Genomic DNA, 23,331 nt, shown 5'->3' with positions numbered 1-23,331 from the left:
ACACCTGTTGGTACCTAGAACACAGTGTACCTGCCTGTTTCAACACCTGTTGGTACCTAGAACACAGTGCACCTGCCTGTTTCAACACCTGTTGGTACCTAGAACACAGTGCACCTGGTTGTTTCAACACCTGTTGGTACCTAGAACACAGTGCACCTGGTTGTTTCAACACCTGTTGGTGCCTAGAACACAGTGTACCTGCCTGTTTCAACACCTGTTGGTGCCTAGAACACAGTGCACCTGCCTGTTTCAACACCTGTTGGTACCTAGAACACAGTGCACCTGGCTGTTTCAACACCTGTTGGTACCTAGAACACAGTGCACCTGGCTGTTTCAACACCTGTTGGTACCTAGAACACAGTGCACCTGCCTGTTTCAACACCTGTTGGTGCCTAGAACACAGTGCACCTGCCTGTTTCAACACCTGTTGGTACCTAGAACACAGTGCACCTGCCTGTTTCAACACCTGTTGGTACCTAGAACACAGTGCACCTGGCTGTTTCAACACCTGTTGGTACCTAGAACACAGTGCACCTGGCTGTTTCAACACCTGTTGGTGCCTAGAACACAGTGTACCTGCCTGTTTCAACACCTGTTGGTACCTAGAACACAGTGCACCTGCCTGTTTCAACACCTGTTGGTACCTAGAACACAGTGCACCTGGCTGTTTCAACACCTGTTGGTACCTAGAACACAGTGTACCTGGCCTGTTTCAACACCTGTTGGTACCTAGAACACAGTGCACCTGGCTGTTTCAACACCTGTTGGTACCTAGAACACAGTGCACCTGCCTGTTTCAACACCTGTTGGTACCTAGAACACAGTGCACCTGCCTGTTTCAACACCTGTTGGTACCTAGAACACAGTGTACCTGCCTGTTTCAACACCTGTTGGTACCTAGAACAGAGTGCAGCTGGCTGTTTCAACACCTGTTGGTACCTAGAACAGAGTGCAGCTGGCTGTTTCAACACCTGTTGGTACCTAGAACACAGTGCACCTGGCTGTTTCAACACCTGTTGGTACCTAGAACACAGTGCACCTGCCTGTTTCAACACCTGTTGGTACCTAGAACACAGTGCACCTGGCTGTTTCAACACCTGTTGGTACCTAGAACACAGTGCACCTGCCTGTTTCAACACCTGTTGGTACCTAGAACACAGTGCACCTGCCTGTTTCAACACCTGTTGGTACCTAGAACACAGTGTACCTGCCTGTTTCAACACCTGTTGGTACCTAGAACACAGTGCACCTGCCTGTTTCAACACCTGTTGGTACCTAGAACACAGTGTACCTGCCTGTTTCAACACCTGTTGGTACCTAGAACACAGTGTACCTGCCTGTTTGAAACTCCTGTTGGTACCTAGAACACAGTGTACCTGCCTGTTTCAACACCTGTTGGTACCTAGAACAGAGTGCAGCTGGCTGTTTCAACACCTGTTGGTACCTAGAACACAGTGCACCTGGCTGTTTCAACACCTGTTGGTACCTAGAACACAGTGCACCTGCCTGTTTCAACACCTGTTGGTGCCTAGAACACAGTGTACCTGCCTGTTTCAACACCTGTTGGTACCTAGAACACAGTGTACCTGGCTGTTTCAACACCTGTTGGTACCTAGAACACAGTGTAGCTGCCTGTTTCAACACCTGTTGGTACCTAGAACACAGTGTACCTGGCTGTTTCAACACCTGTTGGTACCTAGAACACAGTGCACCTGCCTGTTTCAACACCTGTTGGTACCTAGAACACAGTGTACCTGGCTGTTTCAACACCTGTTGGTACCTAGAACACAGTGTAGCTGCCTGTTTCAACACCTGTTGGTACCTAGAACACAGTGTACCTGGCTGTTTCAACACCTGTTGGTGCCTAGAACACAGTGCACCTGCCTGTTTCAACACCTGTTGGTACCTAGAACACAGTGTACCTGGCTGTTTCAACACCTGTTGGTACCTAGAACACAGTGTACCTGGCTGTTTCAACACCTGTTGGTACCTAGAACACAGTGTACCTGCCTGTTTCAACACCTGTTGGTACCTAGAACACAGTGTACCTGCCTGTTTCAACACCTGTTGGTACCTAGAGCACAGTGTACCTGCCTGTTTCAACACCTGTTGGTACCTAGAACACAGTGTACCTGCCTGTTTCAACACCTGTTGGTACCTAGAGCACAGTGTACCTGCCTGTTTCAACACCTGTTGGTACCTAGAGCACAGTGCAGCTGGCTGGATCTGTCACCTCAGCCAGTCAGACTGACACACAGAAACACAGACTGGATCTGGACCTGTTTCCTAATGACGTTGTGAATCAGAAATCCTTTAACCAAAATACTGGACAGGGATTAACTACTCTGCAAACCTGTCTTCAATGTGACAGTCGCACAGAGATGATGTCACTGCCTCTCTTCGTGCGACAGTCGCACAGAGATGATGTCATTCCCTTTTCTTCATATGACAGTCGCACAGAGATGATGTCACTGCCTCTCTTCGTGTGTCAGTCGCACAGAGATGATGTCACCCCTTTTCTTCGTATGTCAGTCGCACAGAGATGATGTCACCCCTTTTCTTCGTATGACAGTCGCACAGAGATGATGTCACTGCCTCTCTTCATATGACAGTCACGCAGAGATGTCGCTCAACGACAATGCTGTCACAGATGACGTCGGCTCATGACAGACCGCGCACAGTGATGTTCCCGACACGACATAAAGGAGTCACCCCTCTCCCCCTTCCCTGATCCTGACGGTGGTGTTTGGTCCTCCCCCCCACTAGGAGGCAGCAGAAGCGTTGGGGAGCAGCCGGGGCGTACCAGACCGAGGAACACCATGCCCAGAGGTCCAGTGAGCTGTCTGTGGGGCTGCTGTCCAAGGCTCTGAGAGACGTGAGGTCTGGTCGTCTCCAGGAGAACAGAGCTGCCCTTCTCTACGGGATCCCCCTTGGAATCCTACGCTCAGAGCTGGGGGAGGATGTGACCTCGCAGGATGTGGCGGCGGCGGTGCACGGCGAGGAGGTGTTGCAGAGGGTGGCGGCCTGGGCGGAGCTGGGAGCGAGGGAGGAGAACGGAGAGATGCTCTTTCTTCCCTCCTCTTCGTCTCGTCTGACCCAGCGTGGCCTGCAGAGGGTTTGGTCCCGGTCTCTACCCCCCCCAGCTCAGAGAGGAGCTCCACCTCCGTATCCCCCTCTCCCTGAGCCTTGCAGCCTGGCTGAGCCCCTGCACTACCACCCCCCACCACACCATGGCACCGCCACCACTAATATCGCTGCCACCTCTTCCTCTCTGCTGAGACTCCACCCCTCCCTCGACCTGCCTGACCTCTCACCCCACCACCGCTGCTCCTCATTGGACGATCCTGAGGAAGGGGCGGAGCATAGCGGGGAGAACAAGCAGTCCAGGAAGAAGCGCGGGCGCTACCGGCAGTACGACCACGACCTGCTAGAGGAGGCTATCACCATGGTGATGGGGGGCAGGATGAGCGTTTCCAAGGCCCAGGTGGTTTATGGGATACCTCACAGCACGCTGGAGTACAAGGTCAAAGAGCGCAACGGAACCCTGAAGATACCGCCCAAGAGGAGGCCCGTCATCGTCACGACTACGACCGCACGGCAACCGCCGGACTCTGCCGGGTTCCACCGACTCAGGGACTAACGCTGCCACCAACAGGTTCTAGACTACAGAACATTCGAGTCTAGAACCGACAACAACTTGAACTCCTCTCGACCTCCAACAGAACAGGAGAATGTTTTGTGGATCTGGGTCCAACACAGATTTCATAAATACTTGGTGCGCTTGATTTGGTTTTCGCTTGACATGCCGAGTGTGTAGATTTCTGGACTTCTGGTACCATTTGTTGCCTAATCGAGGTAAATCGAGCACACCTCCATCTATTTGACCAATGTATCATATTGACCCCCCCAGGGTCTGATGTTAATCACAAGGCCTTTTTAAAAACAGACAGTTACATTCAGGTCACCGTGTGTCCATGCAGACCAGGTTATATTACCCAGGTCACTGTGTGTCCACGCAGACCAGGTTATATTACCCAGGTCACCGTGTGTCCATGCAGACCAGGTTATATTACCCAGGTTACTGTGTGTCCATGCAGACCAGGTTATATTACCCAGGTCACCGTGTGTCCATGCAGACCAGGTTATATTACCCAGGTCACCGTGTGTCCATGCAGACCAGGTTATATTACCCAGGTTACTGTGTGTCCATGCAGACCAGGTTATATTACCCAGGTCACCGTGTGTCCATGCAGACCAGGTTATATTACCCAGGTCACTGTGTGTCCACGCAGACCAGGTTATATTACCCAGGTCACTGTGTGTCCATGCAGACCAGGTTATATTACCCAGGTCACTGTGTGTCCATGCAGACCAGGTTATATTACCCAGACCAGGTTATATTACCCAGGTCACTGTGTGTCCACGCAGACCAGGTTATATTACCCAGGTCACTGTGTGTCCATGCAGACCAGGTTATATTACCCAGGTCACTGTGTGTCCATGCAGACCAGGTTATATTACCCAGGTCACCGTGTGTCCACGCAGACCAGGTTATATTACCCAGGTCACTGTGTGTCCATGCAGACCAGGTTATATTACCCAGGTCACTGTGTGTCCATGCAGACCAGGTTATATTACCCAGACCAGGTTATATTACCCAGACCAGGTTATATTACCCAGACCAGGTTATATTACCCAGGTCACCGTGTGTCCATGCAGACCAGGTTATATTACCCAGGTCACTGTGTGTCCATGCAGACCAGGTTATATTACCCAGGTCCCAGACCAGGTTATATTACCCAGGTCACTGTGTGTCCACGCAGACCAGGTTATATTACCCAGGTCCCAGACCAGGTTATATTACCCAGGTCACTGTGTGTCCACGCAGACCAGGTTATATTACCCAGGTCACTGTGTGTCCATGCAGACCAGGTTATATTACCCAGGTCACCGTGTGTCCATGCAGACCAGGTTATATTACCCAGGTCACCGTGTGTCCACGCAGACCAGGTTATATTACCCAGGTCACAGACCAGGTTATATTACCCAGGTCACCGTGTGTCCACGCAGACCAGGTTATATTACCCAGGTCACAGACCAGGTTATATTACCCAGGTCACCGTGTGTCCACGCAGACCAGGTTATATTACCCAGGTCACAGACCAGGTTATATTACCCAGGTCACTGTGTGTCCACGCAGACCAGATTATATTACCCAGGTCACTGTGTGTCCATGCAGACCAGGTTATATTACCCAGGTTACTGTGTGTCCATGCAGACCAGGTTATATTACCCAGGTCACTGTGTGTCCATGCAGACCAGGTTATATTACCCAGGTCACTGTGTGTCCACGCAGACCAGGTTATATTACCCAGGTCACTGTGTGTCCACGCAGACCAGGTTATATTACCCAGGTCACTGTGTGTCCATGCAGACCAGGTTATATTACCCAGGTCACTGTGTGTCCATGCAGACCAGGTTATATTACCCAGGTCACTGTGTGTCCACGCAGACCAGGTTATATTACCCAGGTCACCGTGTGTCCATGCAGACCAGGTTATATTACCCAGGTCACTGTGTGTCCATGCAGACCAGGTTATATTACCCAGACCAGGTTATATTACCCAGGTCACTGTGTGTCCACGCAGACCAGGTTATATTACCCAGGTCACTGTGTGTCCATGCAGACCAGGTTATATTACCCAGGTCACTGTGTGTCCATGCAGACCAGGTTATATTACCCAGACCAGGTTATATTACCCAGACCAGGTTATATTACCCAGACCAGGTTATATTACCCAGGTCACTGTGTGTCCATGCAGACCAGGTTATATTACCCAGACCAGGTTATATTACCCAGGTCACTGTGTGTCCATGCAGACCAGGTTATATTACCCAGACCAGGTTATATTACCCAGACCAGGTTATATTACCCAGACCAGGTTATATTACCCAGGTCACTGTGTGTCCATGCAGACCAGGTTATATTACCCAGACCAGGTTATATTACCCAGACCAGGTTATATTACCCAGACCAGGTTATATTACCCAGACCAGGTTATATTACCCAGGTCACTGTGTGTCCATGCAGACCAGGTTATATTACCCAGGTCACTGTGTGTCCATGCAGACCAGGTTATATTACCCAGACCAGGTTATATTACCCAGGTCACTGTGTGTCCATGCAGACCAGGTTATATTCCCCAGAAATAGACTATAAAACTCTAAACGTCAGGTGTCTTTTTGTATCATTTAGTTATAGCCCTTTTTTCTCCCCGATTGGTAGTTACAGTCTTGTCTCATCGCTGCAACTCCCGAGGCGAGAGCCGTGCGTCCCCCGAAACACGACCCCAACCAACTGCTTCTTTGACACAGCGCACATCCAACCCGGGAAGCCAGCCCGGGAGGAAACACCGTTACACCTGGCGAGCGTGGTCAGCGTGCACTACGCCCGGGCCCGTCACAGGGGTCGCTAGAGCGCGATGGGACAAGGATATCCCAGCCGGTCAAAACCCTCCCGTAACCCGGACGACGCTGGGCCAACTGTGCCGCGGCCGCCTGCGACAGAACCCGGGCTCGAACCCAGAATCTGTGTTGGCCTTAGACCACTGCGTCACCCGGGAGGCCCCTAAGTCAGGTGTATTTTAAATCCAATCTTCAGGTCAGCTGCTTGTCCATGTGTCCCTGGTTTTTTAAATTTAATTTGACCTTTATTTAACCAGGCAAGTCAGTTAAGAACAAATTCTTATTTTCAATGACGGCCTACCGGGGAACAGTGGGTTAACTGCCTGTTCAGGGTCAGAACGACAGATTTGTACCTTGTCAGCTCGGGGGTTTGAACTTGCAACCTTCCGGTTACTAGTCCAACGCTCTAACCACTAGGCCAGAGAGTCCACTGTACTGGGACCTAGTTAAAGCTTCACATTGGATTGTATACGGATGTGAAAAACAGTGTTGATCCTCTTGTCTTTTAAATGTTCCTCACTGTTGCTGTAAACTCCCATCTCTCTCTCTGTTTTCTATCATCTCTGTTTTCGGCATCTCAGAAGGAGCCGTTGTATTTAGCTATTGATCTCTCTCTGTTTTCTATCATCTCTGGTATTGGACATCTCAGAAGGAGCCGTTGTATTTAGCTATTGATCTCTCGCTCTCTCTGTTTTCTATCATCTCTGGTATTGGGCATCTCAGAAGGAGCCGTTGTATTTAGCTATTGATCTCTCTCTGTTTTCTATCATTGCATCTCGTTGTATTTAGCTATTGATCTCTCTCTGTTTTCTATCATCTCTGGTATTGGGCATCTCAGAAGGAGCCGTTGTATTTAGCTATTGATCTCTCTCTGTTTTCTATCATCTCTGGTATTGGGCATCTCAGAAGGAGCCGTTGTATTTAGCTATTGATCTCTCTCTGTTTTCTATCATCTCTGGTATTGGGCATCTCAGAAGGAGCCGTTGTATTTAGCTATTGATCTCTCTCTCTCTCTCTGTTTTCTATCATCTCTGGTATTGGACATCTCAGAAGGAGCCGTTGTATTTAGCTATTGATCTCTCTCTGTTTTCTATCATCTCTGGTATTGGGCTCTCAGAAGGAGCCGTTGTATTTAGCTATTGATCTCTCTCTCTCTCTCTGTTTTCTATCATCTCTGGTATTGGACATCTCAGAAGGAGCCGTTGTATTTAGCTATTGATCTCTCGCTCTCTCTGTTTTCTATCATCTCTGGTATTGGACATCTCAGAAGGAGCCGTTGTATTTAGCTATTGATCTCTCTCTCTGTTTTCTATCATCTCTGGTATTGGGCATCTCAGAAGGAGCTGTTGTATTTAGCTATTGATCTCTCTCTCTCTGTTTTCTATCATCTCTGGTATTGGACATCTCAGAAGGAGCCGTTGTATTTAGCTATTGATCTCTCTCTCTGTTTTCTATCATCTCTGGTATTGGGCATCTCAGAAGGAGCTGTTGTATTTAGCTATTGATCTCTCTCTCTCTGTTTTCTATCATCTCTGGTATTGGGCATCTCAGAAGGAGCCGTTGCTATTGGACCAAAACACAATTTTCAGGGTGTTTGGGGGGGTTTCTGTAATTCCTTCTACTTAATGCTGCTCTTTCATTAACCTCTCAGCCTGTCTATCTCTGGTCTCATAACGTCTCTGGTCTCACAACGTCTCTGGTCTCACAACGTCTCTGGTCTCACAGCGTCTCTGGTCTCACAACGTCTCTGGTCTCACAACGTCTCTGGTCTCACAACGTCTCTGGTCTCACAACGTCTCTGTTCTCACAACGTCTCTGGTCTCACAACGTCTCTGGTCTCACAACGTCTCTGGTCTCACAACGTCTCTGGTCTCACAACGTCTCTGGTCTCACAGCGTCTCTGGTCTCACAGCGTCTCTGGTCTCACAACGTCTCTGGTCTCACAACGTCTCTGGTCTCACAACGTCTCTGGTCTCACAACGTCTCTGGTCTCACAACGTCTCTGGTCTCACAGCGTCTCTGGTCTCACAACGTCTCTGGTCTCACGTCTCTGGTCTCATGGTCTCACGCGTCTCTGGTCTCACACGTCTCTGGTCTCACAGCGTCTCTGGTCTCACAGCGTCTCTGGTCTCACAACGTCTCTGGTCTCACAACGTCTCTGGTCTCACAACGTCTCTGGTCTCACAGACGTCTCTGGTCTCACAACGTCTCTGGTCTCACAACGTCTCTGGTCTCACAACGTCTCTGGTCTCACAACTGCTACATATTACCTGGTCTGCGTCTCTGGTCTCACAGCGTCTCTGGTCTCACAGCGTCTCTGGTGGACAGCGTCTCTGGTCTCACACGTCTCTGGTCTCACAACGTCTCTGGTCTCACAACGTCTCTGGTCTCACAACGTCTCTGGTCTCACAACTCTGGGTCTACCTCACAACGTCTCTGGTCTCACATATTACTCTGGTTCTCACACGTCTCTGGTCTCACAGGTTACACTGACAGACTGGTCTCTCTGGTTCTGACAGACGTCTCTGGTCTCACAGCGTCTCTGGTCTCTCTGGTCTCACAACGTCTCTGTTCTCACAGCGTCTCTGGTCTCACATCTTCTGGTCTCTGGTCTCACAGCGTCTCTGGTCTCACAGACGTCTCTGGTCTCACCAGCTCTGGTCTCTGGTCTCACAGCGTCTCTGGTCTCACAACGTCTCTGGTCTCTGGTCTACACTGACAGACTGGTCTCACAGACGTCTCTGGTCTCATATTACCATGGTCTCTGGTCTCACAGCGTCTCTGGTCTCACAACGTCTCTGGTCTCACAGACTGTCAGTCTCACAGCGTCTCTGGTCTCACTGACGTCTGGTCTCACTGGTCTCTGGTCTCACAACGTCTCTGGTCTCACAATTACCTGGTCACTGACAGACTGTCAGTCAACTGGTCTCACATATTCTGGTCTCACTGACAGACTGCGTCTCTGGTCTCACAGCGTCTCTGGTCTCACTGACAGTCTCTGGTCTCACACTCTGGTTACACTCTGGTCTCACACGTCTCTGGTCTCACAGCGTCTCTGGTCTCACAGCGTCTCTGGTCTGACGTCTCTACCTGGTCTCACAGACGTCTCTGGTCTCACAACGTCTCTGGTCTCACAGACGTCTCTGGTCTCACAGCGTCTCTGGTCTCACAGCGTCTCTGGTCTCACAGCGTCTCTGGTCTCACAAGACTGTCAGTCTCTGGTCTACAACGTCTCTGGTCTGACAACGTCTCTGGTCTCACATATTACTCTGGTTCTGACAGACGTCTCTGGTCTCACGGCGTACCATGGTCTCACTGACGGTCTGGTCTCACATATTACTCTGGTCTCACAGACGTCTCTGGTCTCACAGCGTCCTGGTCTCACAACGTCTCTGGTCTCAGACAGCGTCTCTGGTCTCACAACGTCTCTCTGGTCTCACAACGTCTCTGGTCTCACAAGCGTCTCTGGTCTCACAACGGTTCTCAGTCAACGTCTACTGGTCTCTGGTCTCACGACGTCTCTGGTCTCACAACGTCTCTGGTCTCACAACGTCTCTGGTCCCAAACTCAGATGAGGTTCTACTGCGGTATTACCATGGTTACACTGACCGACACAAACTCAGACGAGGTTCTACTGCGGTATTACCATGGTTACACTGACCGACACAAACTCAGACGAGGTTCTACTGCGGTATTACCATGGTTACACTGACCGACCCCAAACTCAAACTAGGTTCTATTACCATGGTTACACTGACCGACCCCAAACTCAGACTAGTTTCTGCAGTATTACCATGGTTACACTGACCGACCCCAAACTCAGACTAGGTTCTACTGCGGTATTACCATGGTTACACTGACCGACACAAACTCAGACTGAGGTTCTACTGCAGTATCACCATGGTTACACTCCTCAATACCGGTAACAGCCTTGCTTGTGTACATCTTCAGGTGATTTCTTTGTTGTTTTCAACTGTCTACATATTACCATGGTTACACTGACAGACTGTCAGTCAACTGTCTACATATTACCATGGTTACACTGACAGACTGTCAGTCAACTGTCTACATATTACCATGGTTACACTGACAGACTGTCAGTCAACTGTCTACATATTACCATGGTTACACTGACAGACTGTCAGTCAACTGTCTACATATTACCATGGTTACACTGACAGACTGTCAGTCAACTGTCTACATATTACCATGGTTACACTGACAGACTGTCAGTCAACTGTCTACATATTACCATGGTTACACTGACAGACTGTCAGTCAACTGTCTACATATTACCATGGTTACACTGACAGACTGTCAGTCAACTGTCTACATATTACCATGGTTACACTGACAGACTGTCAGTCAACTGTCTACATATTACCATGGTTACACTGACAGACTGTCAGTCAACTGTCTACATATTACCATGGTTACACTGACAGACTGTCAGTCAACTGTCTACATATTACCATGGTTACACTGACAGACTGTCAGTCAACTGTCTACATATTACCATGGTTACACTGACAGACTGTCAGTCAACTGTCTACATATTACCATGGTTACACTGACAGACTGTCAGTCAACTGTCTACATATTACCATGGTTACACTGACAGACTGTCAGTCAACTGTCTACATATTACCATGGTTACACTGACAGACTGTCAGTCAACTGTCTACATATTACCATGGTTACACTGACAGACTGTCAGTCAACTGTCTACATATTACCATGGTTACACTGACAGACTGTCAGTCAACTGTCTACATATATATATTTTTTTTTAAATACTTGAACAGAAAATCAGTTATTTTATGCGTCGATTTGGATGATAAATGATTAATTGTTGTCGTTTTGCTGAAATCTTTTTCTTTCTACATTTTGCTTCAGGTCTGTGAATCGATTTGTGTTTAAAAAATAATCATAATTAAAAAAATATTTAAAAAGAGGCCCTTTGATGCCGTGCTGCTCTGTTCTAAATGAGTTGGGGATTTTAAACGTTATATTAATAATTGTATTTATTGTCTCCAGTACTTGCCCCATTGAGACCACTAGGAGGTGAGGCTGACTGAATCGGGGGAGAAGCTGGTACTCTAGCAGTACTTAAGTAGTATTTTAAAGTATTTTTACTTGTGTTTTTTTTTGGGGGGGGTTTATCTGTACTTTACTATTTTATATTTTGGACAACTTTTACTTCTCTACATTCCTAAAGAAAATAATGTCATTTTTAACTCCGTACATTTTCTCTGACGCCCAAAAAGTCGTTCCATTTTGAATGCTTAGATGTCAGAGTGTTGGGGTGTGTAAATGATGTCCCAGAAAAAGTCGTTCCATTTTGAATGCTTAGATGTCAGAGTGTTGGGGTGTGTAAATGATGTCAGAGTGTTTGTGTAAATGATGTCAGAGTGTGTGTAAATGATGTCAGAGTGTTGGGGTGTGTAAATGATGTCAGAGTGTTGGGGTGTGTAAATGGTGTTGGGGTGTGTAAATGATGTCAGAGTGTTGGGGTGTGTAAATGATGTCAGAGTGTTGGGGTGTGTAAATGATGTCAGAGTGTTGGGGTGTGTAAATGATGTCAGAGTGTTGGGGTGTGTAAATGATGTCAGAGTGTTGGGGTGTGTAAATGATGTCAGAGTGTTGGGGTGTGTAAATGATGTCAGAGTGTTGGGGTGTGTAAATGATCTGCGTCTCACCAAAGAAATGGCGTTGGAACCAAAAAAATCTCCAATTTGGACTCGTTTCCACCGGTCTAATGTCCATTGCTCGTGTTTATTGGCCCAAATAAGTCTCTTCTTCTTATTGGTGTCTTTTAGTAGTGGTTTCTTTGCAGAAATTCAACCATGAAGGTCTGATTCACACAGTCTCCTCTGAACAGTTGATGTTGAGATGTGTCTGTTACTTGAACTCTGAAGCATTTATTTGGGCTGCTATTTCTGAGGCAGGTAACTCTAATGAACTCATCCTCTACAGCAGAGGTAACTCTGGGTCTTCCTTTCCAATCTGAGGCAGGTAACTCTAATGAACTCATCCTCTACAGCAGAGGGAACTCTGGGTCTTCCTGTGGTGGTCCTCATGAGAGCCAGTTAACTCTAATGAACTCATCCTCTACAGCAGAGGGAACTCTGGGTCTTCCTTTCCTGTGGTGGTCGTCATGAGAGACAGTTTCATCATATCGCTTGGTGGTTTTAGCTGACGGCATTTGAAGAAACTTTCAAAGTTCTTGAAGTTTTCCGTATTGACTGACCTTCATGTCTTAAAGTAATGATGGACTGTCATTTCTCTTTGCTTAGTTGAGCTGTTCTTGCCATAATATGGACTTGGTCTTTCACCAAATAGGGCTATCTTCTGCTTACCACCCCTACCTTGTCACAACACAACTGATTGGCTCAAACACATTAAGAAGGAAAGAAATTCCACAAATGAACTTTTAACAAGGCACGCCTGTTAATTGAAATGCATTCCAGGTGACTACCTCATGAAGCTGGTTGAGAGAATGCCAAGAATGTGCAAAGCTGTCAAGGACAAAGGGTAGCTACTTTGAAGAATATAAAATATTGCTAAATTTAAGTAGATTTTTTTTGCGTTATGAGACCAACAGTGCTTTTTTGTGTTGACTGGTGGGTTAGAGTTGTTGACCGTCTGTTCTGCGTTGGTATAAAGCCTCTCTGCCTTCATTAATAAACCGACTTCTTGTTGTCTGGTCATTGTTTCTGTGGTGGTAAATGAATCTCCATAAGAAATGAGTCCTACGGTTTAGTTGGTGAATCTAATGAAGCGGCTCCTTTTAAATTTAAATTAAAATATTTTTCCTATCCCCTGTCTATCTCTAGGTCCCCGTTGCCCCCGGTTACGGATGAACCCCAGACGGAAGCAGAGGATGCTGGGATGCCCGATGCCCCAAGTGGGAGGAGCTCTGCTCTGGAGGCGGTACGCTCCACGTTATGCCCCGCCCATCGCTCTCTGCTCCAGCGAATCCTGAGGCTCGCCCACCAACAGCACCGTCTATCATTGGCCTACAGGGACGCCCATCGCCGCCTCGTCCCGCCCCCAGACCCTCTCTGCGGCCACCTGGTGGCCAAACAACAGGACGACACTTCCTCTCCTCCTTCCTTCACTGGCTGTTGGAGCCGTAGTGGTCCGACTGACTGGAAGACACCAGGTGGTCCAGGCTGTTGCTGCTGGCTGCCTCCCGTCTGTTTCTGCCTCCAGAGCCTCCGCTGCCTGTCCTGCCAGACCCTGTCCCTGGGACACATCACCACTGGGGTTCGCTCCCCTTCGTCTCTGTGCTCTTTCACGTCCTCCTCTTCCTCAGTCTGTCCCGTTACCTCTGTCTGTTGCTCCAACCCTCAGCCCTGCGCCTCCTGCTGCTCAGAACACACCTACCTGGCCCCGGTCAGACACACTGACCCGGGAGGTGGAGGAGGAAGCGAGTGCCCCGTCCTCAAGAGAGAACGATCCCCCTCTCCACCCCCTCTCTCCCCCATACCCTCAGACATGGACGGTAAGGAGGAGGACAAGCCTCCCTCTCTCCTGCAGCAGGAGGAGGGGGATAAAGAGGAGGAGGCTGGGTGTGGTGGGGAGGTGGGTGAGGACAGGGAGCAGCGGGACCTGGTGGAGCGTTTCAGCGACAAACTAAAGGCAATCAGACCCCAGGAGAAGGATCCTCCACTCAGCTCTGCCTTAGCCAATCACAACCTAGAGAAGGATCCCCACCTGACGACCTCGGCCGATCAGCACATTACAGAGTCCCGGGCCGACGCCCACCTGAGTGAGATCATCACCACCGTTCTGAACACGGGCGGCGGCAGCGACTACAGCCTAAACGACATGTTGCATCACCATGACAACAACGAGAGCCATCCACCTCGGACGCGTTCCCGGCGGCGACGGGAGGCCCTGGCTGCCATGGCGACTTTGCCCGACCAGTCGTCCACCCGGCGCCAGACCGTGCTAATCAAACGGGAGCTGGCCAGGCTGAACCAATCGCTGGGCAGGAGGCTATCGCTAGGGAAGAACAAGAGCCGCAGTGCCACGCCCTTTTCTACCTGCTCCTCACCTGAACCAACCCCTGTTACAGCAGAGATAGACAGAATCACAGAGGAGGAGGGAGAGACCGGTAGAGTGAAGGAGGGCGAGACCTGTAGAGTGAAGGAGGGAGAGAGCGGTAGAGTGAAGGAGGGAGAGAGCGGTAGAGTGAAGGAGGGAGAGACCTGTAGAGTGAAGGAGGGAGAGACCGGTAGAGTGAAGGAGGGAGAGACCGGTAGAGTGAAGGAGGGCGAGACCTGTAGAGTGAAGGAGGGAGAGAGCGGTAGAGTGAAGGAGGGAGAGACCTGTAGAGTGAAGGAGGGCGAGACCGGTAGAGTGAAGGAGGGAGAGACCGGTAGAGTGAAGGAGGGAGAGACCGGTAGAGTGAAGGAGGGAGAGACCGGTAGAGTGAAGGAGGGAGAGACCGGTAGAGTGAAGGAGGGAGAGAGCGGTAGAGTGAAGGAGGGCGAGACCGGTAGAGTGAAGGAGGGAGAGAGCGGTAGAGTGAAGGAGGGAGAGAGCGGTAGAGTGAAGGAGGGAGAGAGCGGTAGAGTGAAGGAGGGAGAGACCGGTAGAGTGAAGGAGGGAGAGACCGGTAGAGTGAAGGAGGGAGAAACCGGTAGAGTGAAGGAGGGTGCTACGGAGAAGGTGACAGCAGAGGAGGCAGGTCCAGTGAGAGTCACGAAGGATAGAGTCGGCATGAAGGAGGAGATGGAGAAACCCCCAGTCCTCTCCTCTACACAACAGAGTCCCCCGCAGGAGGACCAACACAAACCAGAGAGCTGGAACATCACCTGTCAGGACAGCAGTAGGAGTGACCTCCCTGAGATGAGGAGAGAAGAGGAGTCACCAGGTAGTACCAGCAGTGGTCTTCCTGAGAGGAGTAGAGAGGAAGAGGAGTCACCAGGTAGTACCAGCAGTGGTCTTCCTGAGAGGAGTAGAGAGGAAGAGGAGGAGTCACCAGGTAGTACCAGCAGTGGTCTTCCTGAGAGGAGTAGAGAGGAAGAGGAGGAGTCACCAGGTAGTACCAGCAGCGCCTGTGACCATGGCAGTGGTCTTCCTGAGAGGAGTAGAGAGGAAGAGGAGGAGTCACCAGGTAGTACCAGCAGTGGTCTTCCTGAGAGGAGTAGAGAGGAAGAGGAGGAGTCACCAGGTAGTACCAGCAGTGGTCTTCCTGAGAGGAGTAGAGAGGAAGAGGAGGAGACAGCAGGCAGCAGCAAGGACAGTAGCAGAGTGTCAGCCAGGAATAGCCCTTCCCACCCCTGCAGAACCAGGAGAGGCAGCAGGTCCCAGCCAGGCTGCAGCAGCCAGGTGGTGGTGGGGAGGAGCAGCGAGGCTGGGAGGTCCAGGAGGAGCATCGTCCCTCCCCAGCGGTTCTCCTCCTACGTCACAGAGCCCAGGATGATGTATTCTGCTGCCTGTTTCTCAGAGAGGATCTTCTCCGCCCAGAGGACGCCAAAGGATCGGCAACCACTCAATGCCCCCAACACCAATCGCACAGACTCCCCGTCCTCGGCCACAGACACGGCTGAGGGGTTGGGCGAATCAAGAGAAGAGGAATTACCGCTGGCATCCAGTACTGAGGATGTCAGTCAGGAGAGGAGGGGAGGCAGAGGCTGTAGATCAACAGCAAGAGGTCAGAGTTCAGACCGTGAGTCACAGAGACGAGGTCAGGTGATTCCCGTCACTGCAGCTTCCTCTGAGCAGCAGAGTCCCCTTAAACAGCGCTCCCAGAACAGGGCAGACGTTAGGCTCAGAGCAGCCAAACCTTTTGGGCGCTTACGCTCCTCCCACTCCGCCCAACAGTCCCAACCAGTGAGCCCTCAGACAGCCTCCAGGCCAGAGGTCCCCACAGGACAGCCTCAGTACATCAGCCCCATCAAGCTGATGTTTGTGTCTGCAGTAGTGGGTGAGGAGGGGGTGAGGTACACCCTGAAGGCGGCTGCACCAGGATCCAGCTGGCATGGACAGGAGACCTTTGACCCCTGTGAGGAGTCATCGTGGGCTGGAAGTCCAGAGAAGACCCCAGAGAAGACCAGGAGTCCCCTCCAGACCAGGAGTCCACCGAAGACCAGGAGTCCCCTCCAGACCAGGAGTCCCCTCCAGACCAGGAGTCCACCGAAGACCAGGAGTCCACCGAAGACCAGGAGTCCCCTCCAGACCAGGAGTCCACCCCAGACCAGGAGTCCACCCCAGACCAGGAGTCCACCCCAGACCAGGAGTCCCCTCCAGACCAGGAGTCCCCTCCAGACCAGGAGTCCCCTCCAGACCAGGAGTCCACCCAAGAACACCATATCGTCATCACCAAAGCTGTGTGGAACGACGAGAGGAGGAGAGGGGGGTAGCCCGCCAAAACGGTCTCCTGGGTCCCAGAACGGAGACGGCTTGCCTCCTTTTCGTGAAACCACCCCCACAAAGAGACGTCCGGGACGTCCCAAGAAACTGGGCCCCCAGCTGGAGAAGAGGGCCAAGAGGCCGATCGGCCGCCCGCCCAAGCAAAGGGGTGTAGAGCCGAGCTGTGACTCCAGGCAGGGTGGTCAGGACCGGTCCAGTGGAGTTCCCTTAGGCTGCAGCACCGGGGAGGAGGGCAACGAGGACAGAGACCCAGCCAACAGGAACCTGAAGATCACCGTGGTGTACGGACGCTCCCACAGGACCAAGAGGACAGTGTCGGAGGAGGCTGCTTGTCTCCAGGCTACAGAGCAGCTGATGGATCTGAACTTCGTCAGACCGGTGAAGGAAAAGAGGTTCGCTCCCCACGCCAGCAACAGCAGCAACATTATCAAGTGCCAGAAGCTGCAGTGTACCGCGGCCATGCGTCGTCCAGGGAGACCCGCCAAGGTCAAGATCTCCGGAATCTCCGTTACCGTCACCACCACGTCGCCGGGGAAACGCAAGATCCACATGAACCGGGACACAGCAGGAAATCTCCGGAGAAGCTCTGTCAGCGGAAAGCCCTCCTTCCTGAACCTTCCAAAGAGCCCAGGAAAATCAGCAGCACGCCGACTAGCGAGGACGCCACTCGGATGCAGATAGAGAGAACGACAGAGTCCAAGGATGGAGCGACGGAGCGACAGACCCAGACTCCTCATGTGTTGGCGGTGCGTCACTCTGTGAGGGTGAGGAAGCCTTCAGTGTACCTGCTTCACTCTGTAGCCACCTCCACCTCTAGGTCCCTGAGCCACAGTACCGCCCTGCTGCGCCGATCCAGACAGCTACTGATCAACAGGGCCAGCAGCAAGGGCAGCCATCGCAAGAGGAAGGAGGAGGGAGGAGAGGACACCCCAGGGCAGGAGGAGCTGCTGTCCGGGAGGGAGGAGAGGAGGAGCGAGGGAAGAGGGGTGTTGTGTGAGGACCTGAGCCAGGTAGCGGGGGTTTCGGTAGACTCCATTTTCCCGGCCAGCTCCAGCGAGGCGTTGAGGTGGTGGCCCGTCTCCTCCGACCAGGACAGCCTGAACCAAGAGCTGGCTCGCAGGATCCGCCTCATATCCCAAAGCTGGGTTGCTGCCGCTACCACCCACACCACCAGGACGGGGACGATCATGTCCGCCAAGCAGAGACTCGACGACGACTCTTTGTCCTCCTGGAAGCCAGAGGTTGGGTCGGCAGTGCGGCTGCTGTTTGACCGGCGCTGCAGCGTGGAGAGGCTGGCCTCCTGGTTCATGCAGACCACTGAGACTCAGTCTCTGGGCATTGTGAAGAAGACCAGCTCCCGAAACCCCTATGAGCTCCTGCACTACCCCCGGAACGCCAGCAGGGAGAGCGTCTTTCCCAGCCCGCAGACCATGCGACTACGCAAACACATCAAGAAGTTTGCCAAAGCTGTGCCGAAGAGCCCCGCCCAGCTCCGTCTGGCCCAGGAACGGCTCCGACGTGGAAGAGAGCTGAATGCCAGGCGGCGTCTGTTCACTGCGAGGCCGGCGTCTGGCGGGCTGCGTCTCAGAGCTCCTTGGAGGAAGGTCAGGGCCCTCGGGACATACAGAACCACTCTGCTCAGAGTCAGAGAAAAGTTCCTCACCTGGACCCTCAGAGCCAAGCAGCCCAACAGGCTGATCTGGAGGAGAAGCCTGGTGGAGGAAGGCAACTCACCTCACCAGGTCTGGCCTTCTGCTCAGCCCAGGGAGGAGCTCACCAGGTCTCCACATCACCACTGTCTACCTGCCTCCTCAGAGACCAGTCATCCCTGCAGCCCCGACCGGCTGCCAGGCCTCACCAAACAGCAGCGTCTCAGCTCTAAAGCCTGGAGTCCAGAGAGACTGAAGGAGTGTTGCGTGTTCCTCAAGAAGATCAACTCCCCCGACACAGAGTCCACCGTTGAGAAGGAGTGGGATGTCTGCACCGTCAATCTAGACGACACATACTGCCCCGACGAGACCAGACAGGAGGAGAGGAGCGGAGAGGACGACAAAGCTGTGAAAACGGAGAGAAGGAAGAGGAGAGTTCCCTGGAAGGAGTCTAGCGGCTCGCCGCAGGAGGTGATGGTTCTGGAGCACAACCAGGTCCGAGCCGGGAACAGGAGAGGCAAACAGAAAAATTCAGGGAAGGCCACGAGCCAATCACCGACCCCGCCGCCAGCGAAAGCCACGAGCCAATCACCGACCCCGCCGCCAGCGAAAGCCACGAGCCAATCACCGACCCCGCCGCCAGCGAAAGCCACGAGCCAATCACCGACCCCGCCGCCAACGAAAGTCATGAGAAAATCGCGTGGGAGGGGCCTGACCGGGCCGCGGTGGCGTGACTTTATTCTGGGTAATGACTTTATCTTCCTGTTGTTTTGGTTTACATTCTGACAGTCAAGTAGCCGAATGTATAGAAGTATCCTTAATCTGGATCCATATTGTTGTACAGTTATAGATCATTGTTTTATCTACTCTCCCTCATCTCTGCAGGAACCTGACTGTCCTCCGTCCCGTCTCCACGGTAACTGTGTTGTAACTGTATTGGCGGGAAGCTCCTCCCTCCGTCTCCACGGTGACTGTGTTGTATAACTGTATTGGCGGGAAGCTCCTCCCTCCGTCTCCACGGTGACTGCGTGTAAACAACTCGGTGCCTTCAGACTGCCCCTTGGCATTATGTAGCAGAAGGAAAAGTTTAACCAGAAGAAGTTTACCATTGCACTATTTTTTTTTAAACTATTCAGCCCCGCCCCCGTCTCCACGGTGACTGCGTTAACCCCCCCCCCCCCCCTCACACACAGCCTGCTTTAAAAAAATAAAAATGTGTATATGTTTGTACAGAATGTTTGTTTTTAAAACTTTGACACACCTTTCTTCTGCCTTGTCTGATCCAATCCATCAAGTTCTGTTGTAATGAGCCTGGAGGCCCGTTTGGGAGACACATTCAAACACTGTGTCTACAATGGAACCCTATTCCCTATATAGGGCACTACTTTAGACCACATCCCTATATAGGGCACTATTTTAGACCAGAGCCCTATGGCACCCTATTCCCTATATAGGGCACTACTTTAGACCACATCCCTATATAGGGCACTATTTTAGACCAGAGCCCTATGGCACCCTATTCCCTATATAGGGCACTACTTTAGACCACATCCCTATATAGGGCACTACTTTAGACCACATCCCTATATAGGGCACTATTTTAGACCAGAGCCCTATGGCACCCTATTCCCTATATAGTGGCACTATTTTAGGGCACTATTTTAGACCAGAGCCCTATGGCACCCTATTCCCTATATAGTGCACTACTTTAGACCAGGGCCCTATTCCCTATATAGTGGCACTATTTTAGACCAGAGCCCTATGGCACCCTATTCCCTATATAGTGCACTACTTTAGACCAGGGCCCTATTCCCTATATAGTGCACTATTTTAGACCACAGCCCTATGACACCCTATTCCCTATATAGGGCACTACTTTAGACCACAGCCCTATGACACCCTATTCCCTATATATAGGGCACTATTTTAGACCAGGGCCATATAATGTTCAGGTCTAAAGTAGTGCACTATATAGGGAATAGGGTTCTATAGGGCTCTGGTCTAAAGTAGTGCACTATATAGGGAATAGGGTTCTATAGGGCTCTGGTCTAAAGTAGTGCACTATATAGGGAATAGGGTTCTATAGGGCTCTGGTCTAAAGTAGTGCACTATATAGGGAATAGGGTTCTATAGGGCTCTGGTCTAAAGTAGTGCACTATATAGGGAATAGGGTTCTATAGGGCTCTGGTCTAAAGTAGTGCACTATATAGGGAATAGGGTTCCATAGGGCTCTGGTCTAAAGTAGTGCACTATATAGGGAATAGGGTTCCATAGGGCTCTGGTCTAAAGTAGTGCCCTATATAGGGAATAGGGTTCCCTTTGGGTCTGATTCTCTCCTCCATGATGTGTGCACTATATAGGGAATAGGGTTCCCTTTGGGTCTGATTCTCTCCTCCATGATGTGTGCACTTCCCCTCGTGGATTTATAAACATTATAGATGTAAAACATCAGTTTGGGAGGGAGGGAGTTTCACCTTCAGCTTGGGAGGGAGTTTCACCTTCAGCTTGGGAGGGAGGGAGTTTCACCTTCAGCTTGGGAGGGAGGGAGTTTCACCTTCAGCTTGGGAGGGAGGGAGTTTCACCTTCAGCTTGGGAGGGAGGGAGTTTCACCTTCAGCTTGGGGGAGGGAGTTTCACCTTCAGCTTGGGAGGGAGGGAGTTTCACCTTCAGCTTGGGAGGGAGTTTCACCTTCAGCTTGGGAGGGAGGGAGTTTCACCTTCAGCTTGGGAGGGAGTTTCACCTTCAGCTTGGGAGGGAGTTTCACCTTCAGCTTGGGAGGGGAGTTTCACCTTCAGCTTGGGAGGGAGTTTCACCTTCAGCTTGGGAGGGAGGGAGTTTCACCTTCAGCTTGGGAGGGAGGGAGTTTCACCTTCAGCTTGGGAGGGAGTTTCACCTTCAGCTTGGGAGGGAGTTTCACCATATTACCTAACACTAGTCCACGTTAGATAGAACTAGGTTTTTAGTACGCCACGGCAGCCATTTTGGAATGTGTGTCTGCTGCATTAAAGAAGCAACACCACGATCCCCCCTCCAAAACAACATACCTCACGATCTAACGGCTCAACCAGCAGACTGGAGCTGGACCGACGCGACCCCCCCCAACCAGCAGACTGGAGGTGGACCGACGCCCCCCCCAACCAGCAGACTGGAGCTGGACCGACGCGACCCCCCCAACCAGCAGACTGGAGGTGGACCGACGCGATCCCCCCCAAAACCAGCAGACTGGAGGCTGGACCAGCAGACTGGAGCCGCCCCCCCAACCAGCAGACTGGAGCTGGACGACGCGACCCCCCAACCAGCAGACTGGAGGTGGACCGACGCAACCCGATGACAACATACCCCCCTCATAGTGTCAAACTCATTCCACTGGAGGGGTCGAGTGTCTGCGGGTTTTCGTTCCTGATTGAATTGAATTTAAAGGTCACTAAGGAATTAGGTAAGGAACTCCCCCTCACCTGGTTGTCTAGGTCTCAGTAAGGAACTCCCCCTCACCTGGTTGTCTAGGTCTCAGTAAGGAACTCCCCCTCACCTGGTTGTCTAGGTCTCAGTAAGGAACTCCCCCTCACCTGGTTGTCTAGGTCTCAGTAAGGAACTCCCCCTCACCTGGTTGTCTAGGTCTCAGTAAGGAACTCCCCTCACCTGGTTGTCTAGGTCTCAGTAAGGAACTCCCCCTCACCTGGTTGTCTAGGTCTCAGTAAGGAACTCCCCCTCACCTGGTTGTCCAGGTCTCAGTAAGGAACTCCCCCTCACCTGGTTGTCTAGGTCTCAGTAAGGAACTCCCCCTCACCTGGTTGTCTAGGTCTCAGTAAGGAACTCCCCCTCACCTGGTTGTCCAGGTCTCAGTAAGGAACTCCCCCCTCACCTGGTTGTCTAGGTCTCAGTAAGGAACTCCCCCATCACCTGGTTGTCTAGGTCTCAGTAAGGAACTCCCCCCTCACCTGGTTGTCTAGGTCTCAGTAAGGAAAAGGAACACCTCACCTGGTTGTCTAGGTCTCAGTAAGGAACTCCCCCCTCACCTGGTTGTCTAGGTCTTTAATTGAAAGGGGAAAACCCAGCGATCACTAGGGCCCTGCTTGGAATCAGTTTGACCCCCTGCCCTATTTAGTGCCCTACCAGAGCCGCTACGGTCAAGAGTAGTGCACTACATAGAGAACAAGGTGCTATTTGTGACTTAAACCCTACTGACTTCATATCGACTCTGTCCAGAAGCTACGGGCTCATCTCGAAGGACACCGTACCCCCGACGTAGCACCCGACTCCGGGCCGTTGCGTGGTGAAGAGGACGTGATGCAGGATGCCTTTCACTGCGGCCCGGGATCCGGGAACCACCTTCTAGTGTGACGTTTTAAAGCTAATGTGATCTCTGCTAACGGGGAACGTTGCCTTTAAGCCCACTGCGGCCCGGGATCCGGGAACCACCTTCTAGTGTGACGTTTTAAAGCTAATGTGATCTCTGCTAACGGGGAACGTTGCCTTTAAGCCCACTGCGGCCCGGGAACCGGGAACCACCTTCTAGTGTGACGTTTTAAAGCTAATGTGATCTCTGCTAACGGGGAACGTTGCCTTTAAGCCCACTGCGGCCCGGGATCCGGGAACCACCTTCTAGTGTGACGTTTTAAAGCTAATGTGATCTCTGCTAACGGGGAACGTTGCCTTTAAGCCTTTTGTCTTTTAAACAATGTTGTTGTTGTTGGGCTTTTCTGTCTGTTCTTTGGTTTCTTAGTTTTCACCCAGAGCATTAATGAATTAAACATCTGAATGAAATCAGACCTGCCTCTCGTGTGTGAACATTATTAACCCTGTACCCCCCTACCCCAGAGGTTATTAACCC

General features: G+C 51.4%; 1 protein-coding gene and 1 long non-coding RNA gene across 2 annotated transcripts in view; both read left to right on the top strand.

The window, feature by feature from the left end:
• The window catches only part of LOC135570287 (serine/arginine repetitive matrix protein 2-like), a 58,018-nt gene extending 38,251 nt beyond the window's left edge, over positions 1-19,767 (top strand). Inside the window, 3 exon segments of the mRNA XM_065016402.1 lie at positions 13,302-17,410; positions 17,413-19,245; positions 19,386-19,767. Coding sequence (XP_064872474.1) covers positions 13,302-17,410; positions 17,413-19,245; positions 19,386-19,393 — 5,950 coding nt within the window. The 3' untranslated portion in view covers positions 19,394-19,767.
• Positions 19,768-22,173: 2,406 nt separating this feature from the next.
• LOC135570288 (uncharacterized) lies at positions 22,174-23,269 on the top strand. Its single transcript, XR_010463500.1, has 2 exons — positions 22,174-22,450; positions 22,491-23,269. It is a non-coding gene; the product is annotated as an uncharacterized LOC135570288 (long non-coding RNA).
• The last annotated feature ends 62 nt before the right edge of the window (positions 23,270-23,331 follow it).

This window comes from Oncorhynchus nerka, unplaced genomic scaffold, assembly GCF_034236695.1.
Source record: "Oncorhynchus nerka isolate Pitt River unplaced genomic scaffold, Oner_Uvic_2.0 unplaced_scaffold_1004, whole genome shotgun sequence".
Taxonomy (NCBI): Eukaryota; Metazoa; Chordata; class Actinopteri; order Salmoniformes; family Salmonidae; genus Oncorhynchus; species Oncorhynchus nerka.
The sequence above is the reverse complement of the archived record's forward strand: the minus strand, read 5'-3'. Positions and strand labels throughout refer to the sequence as shown.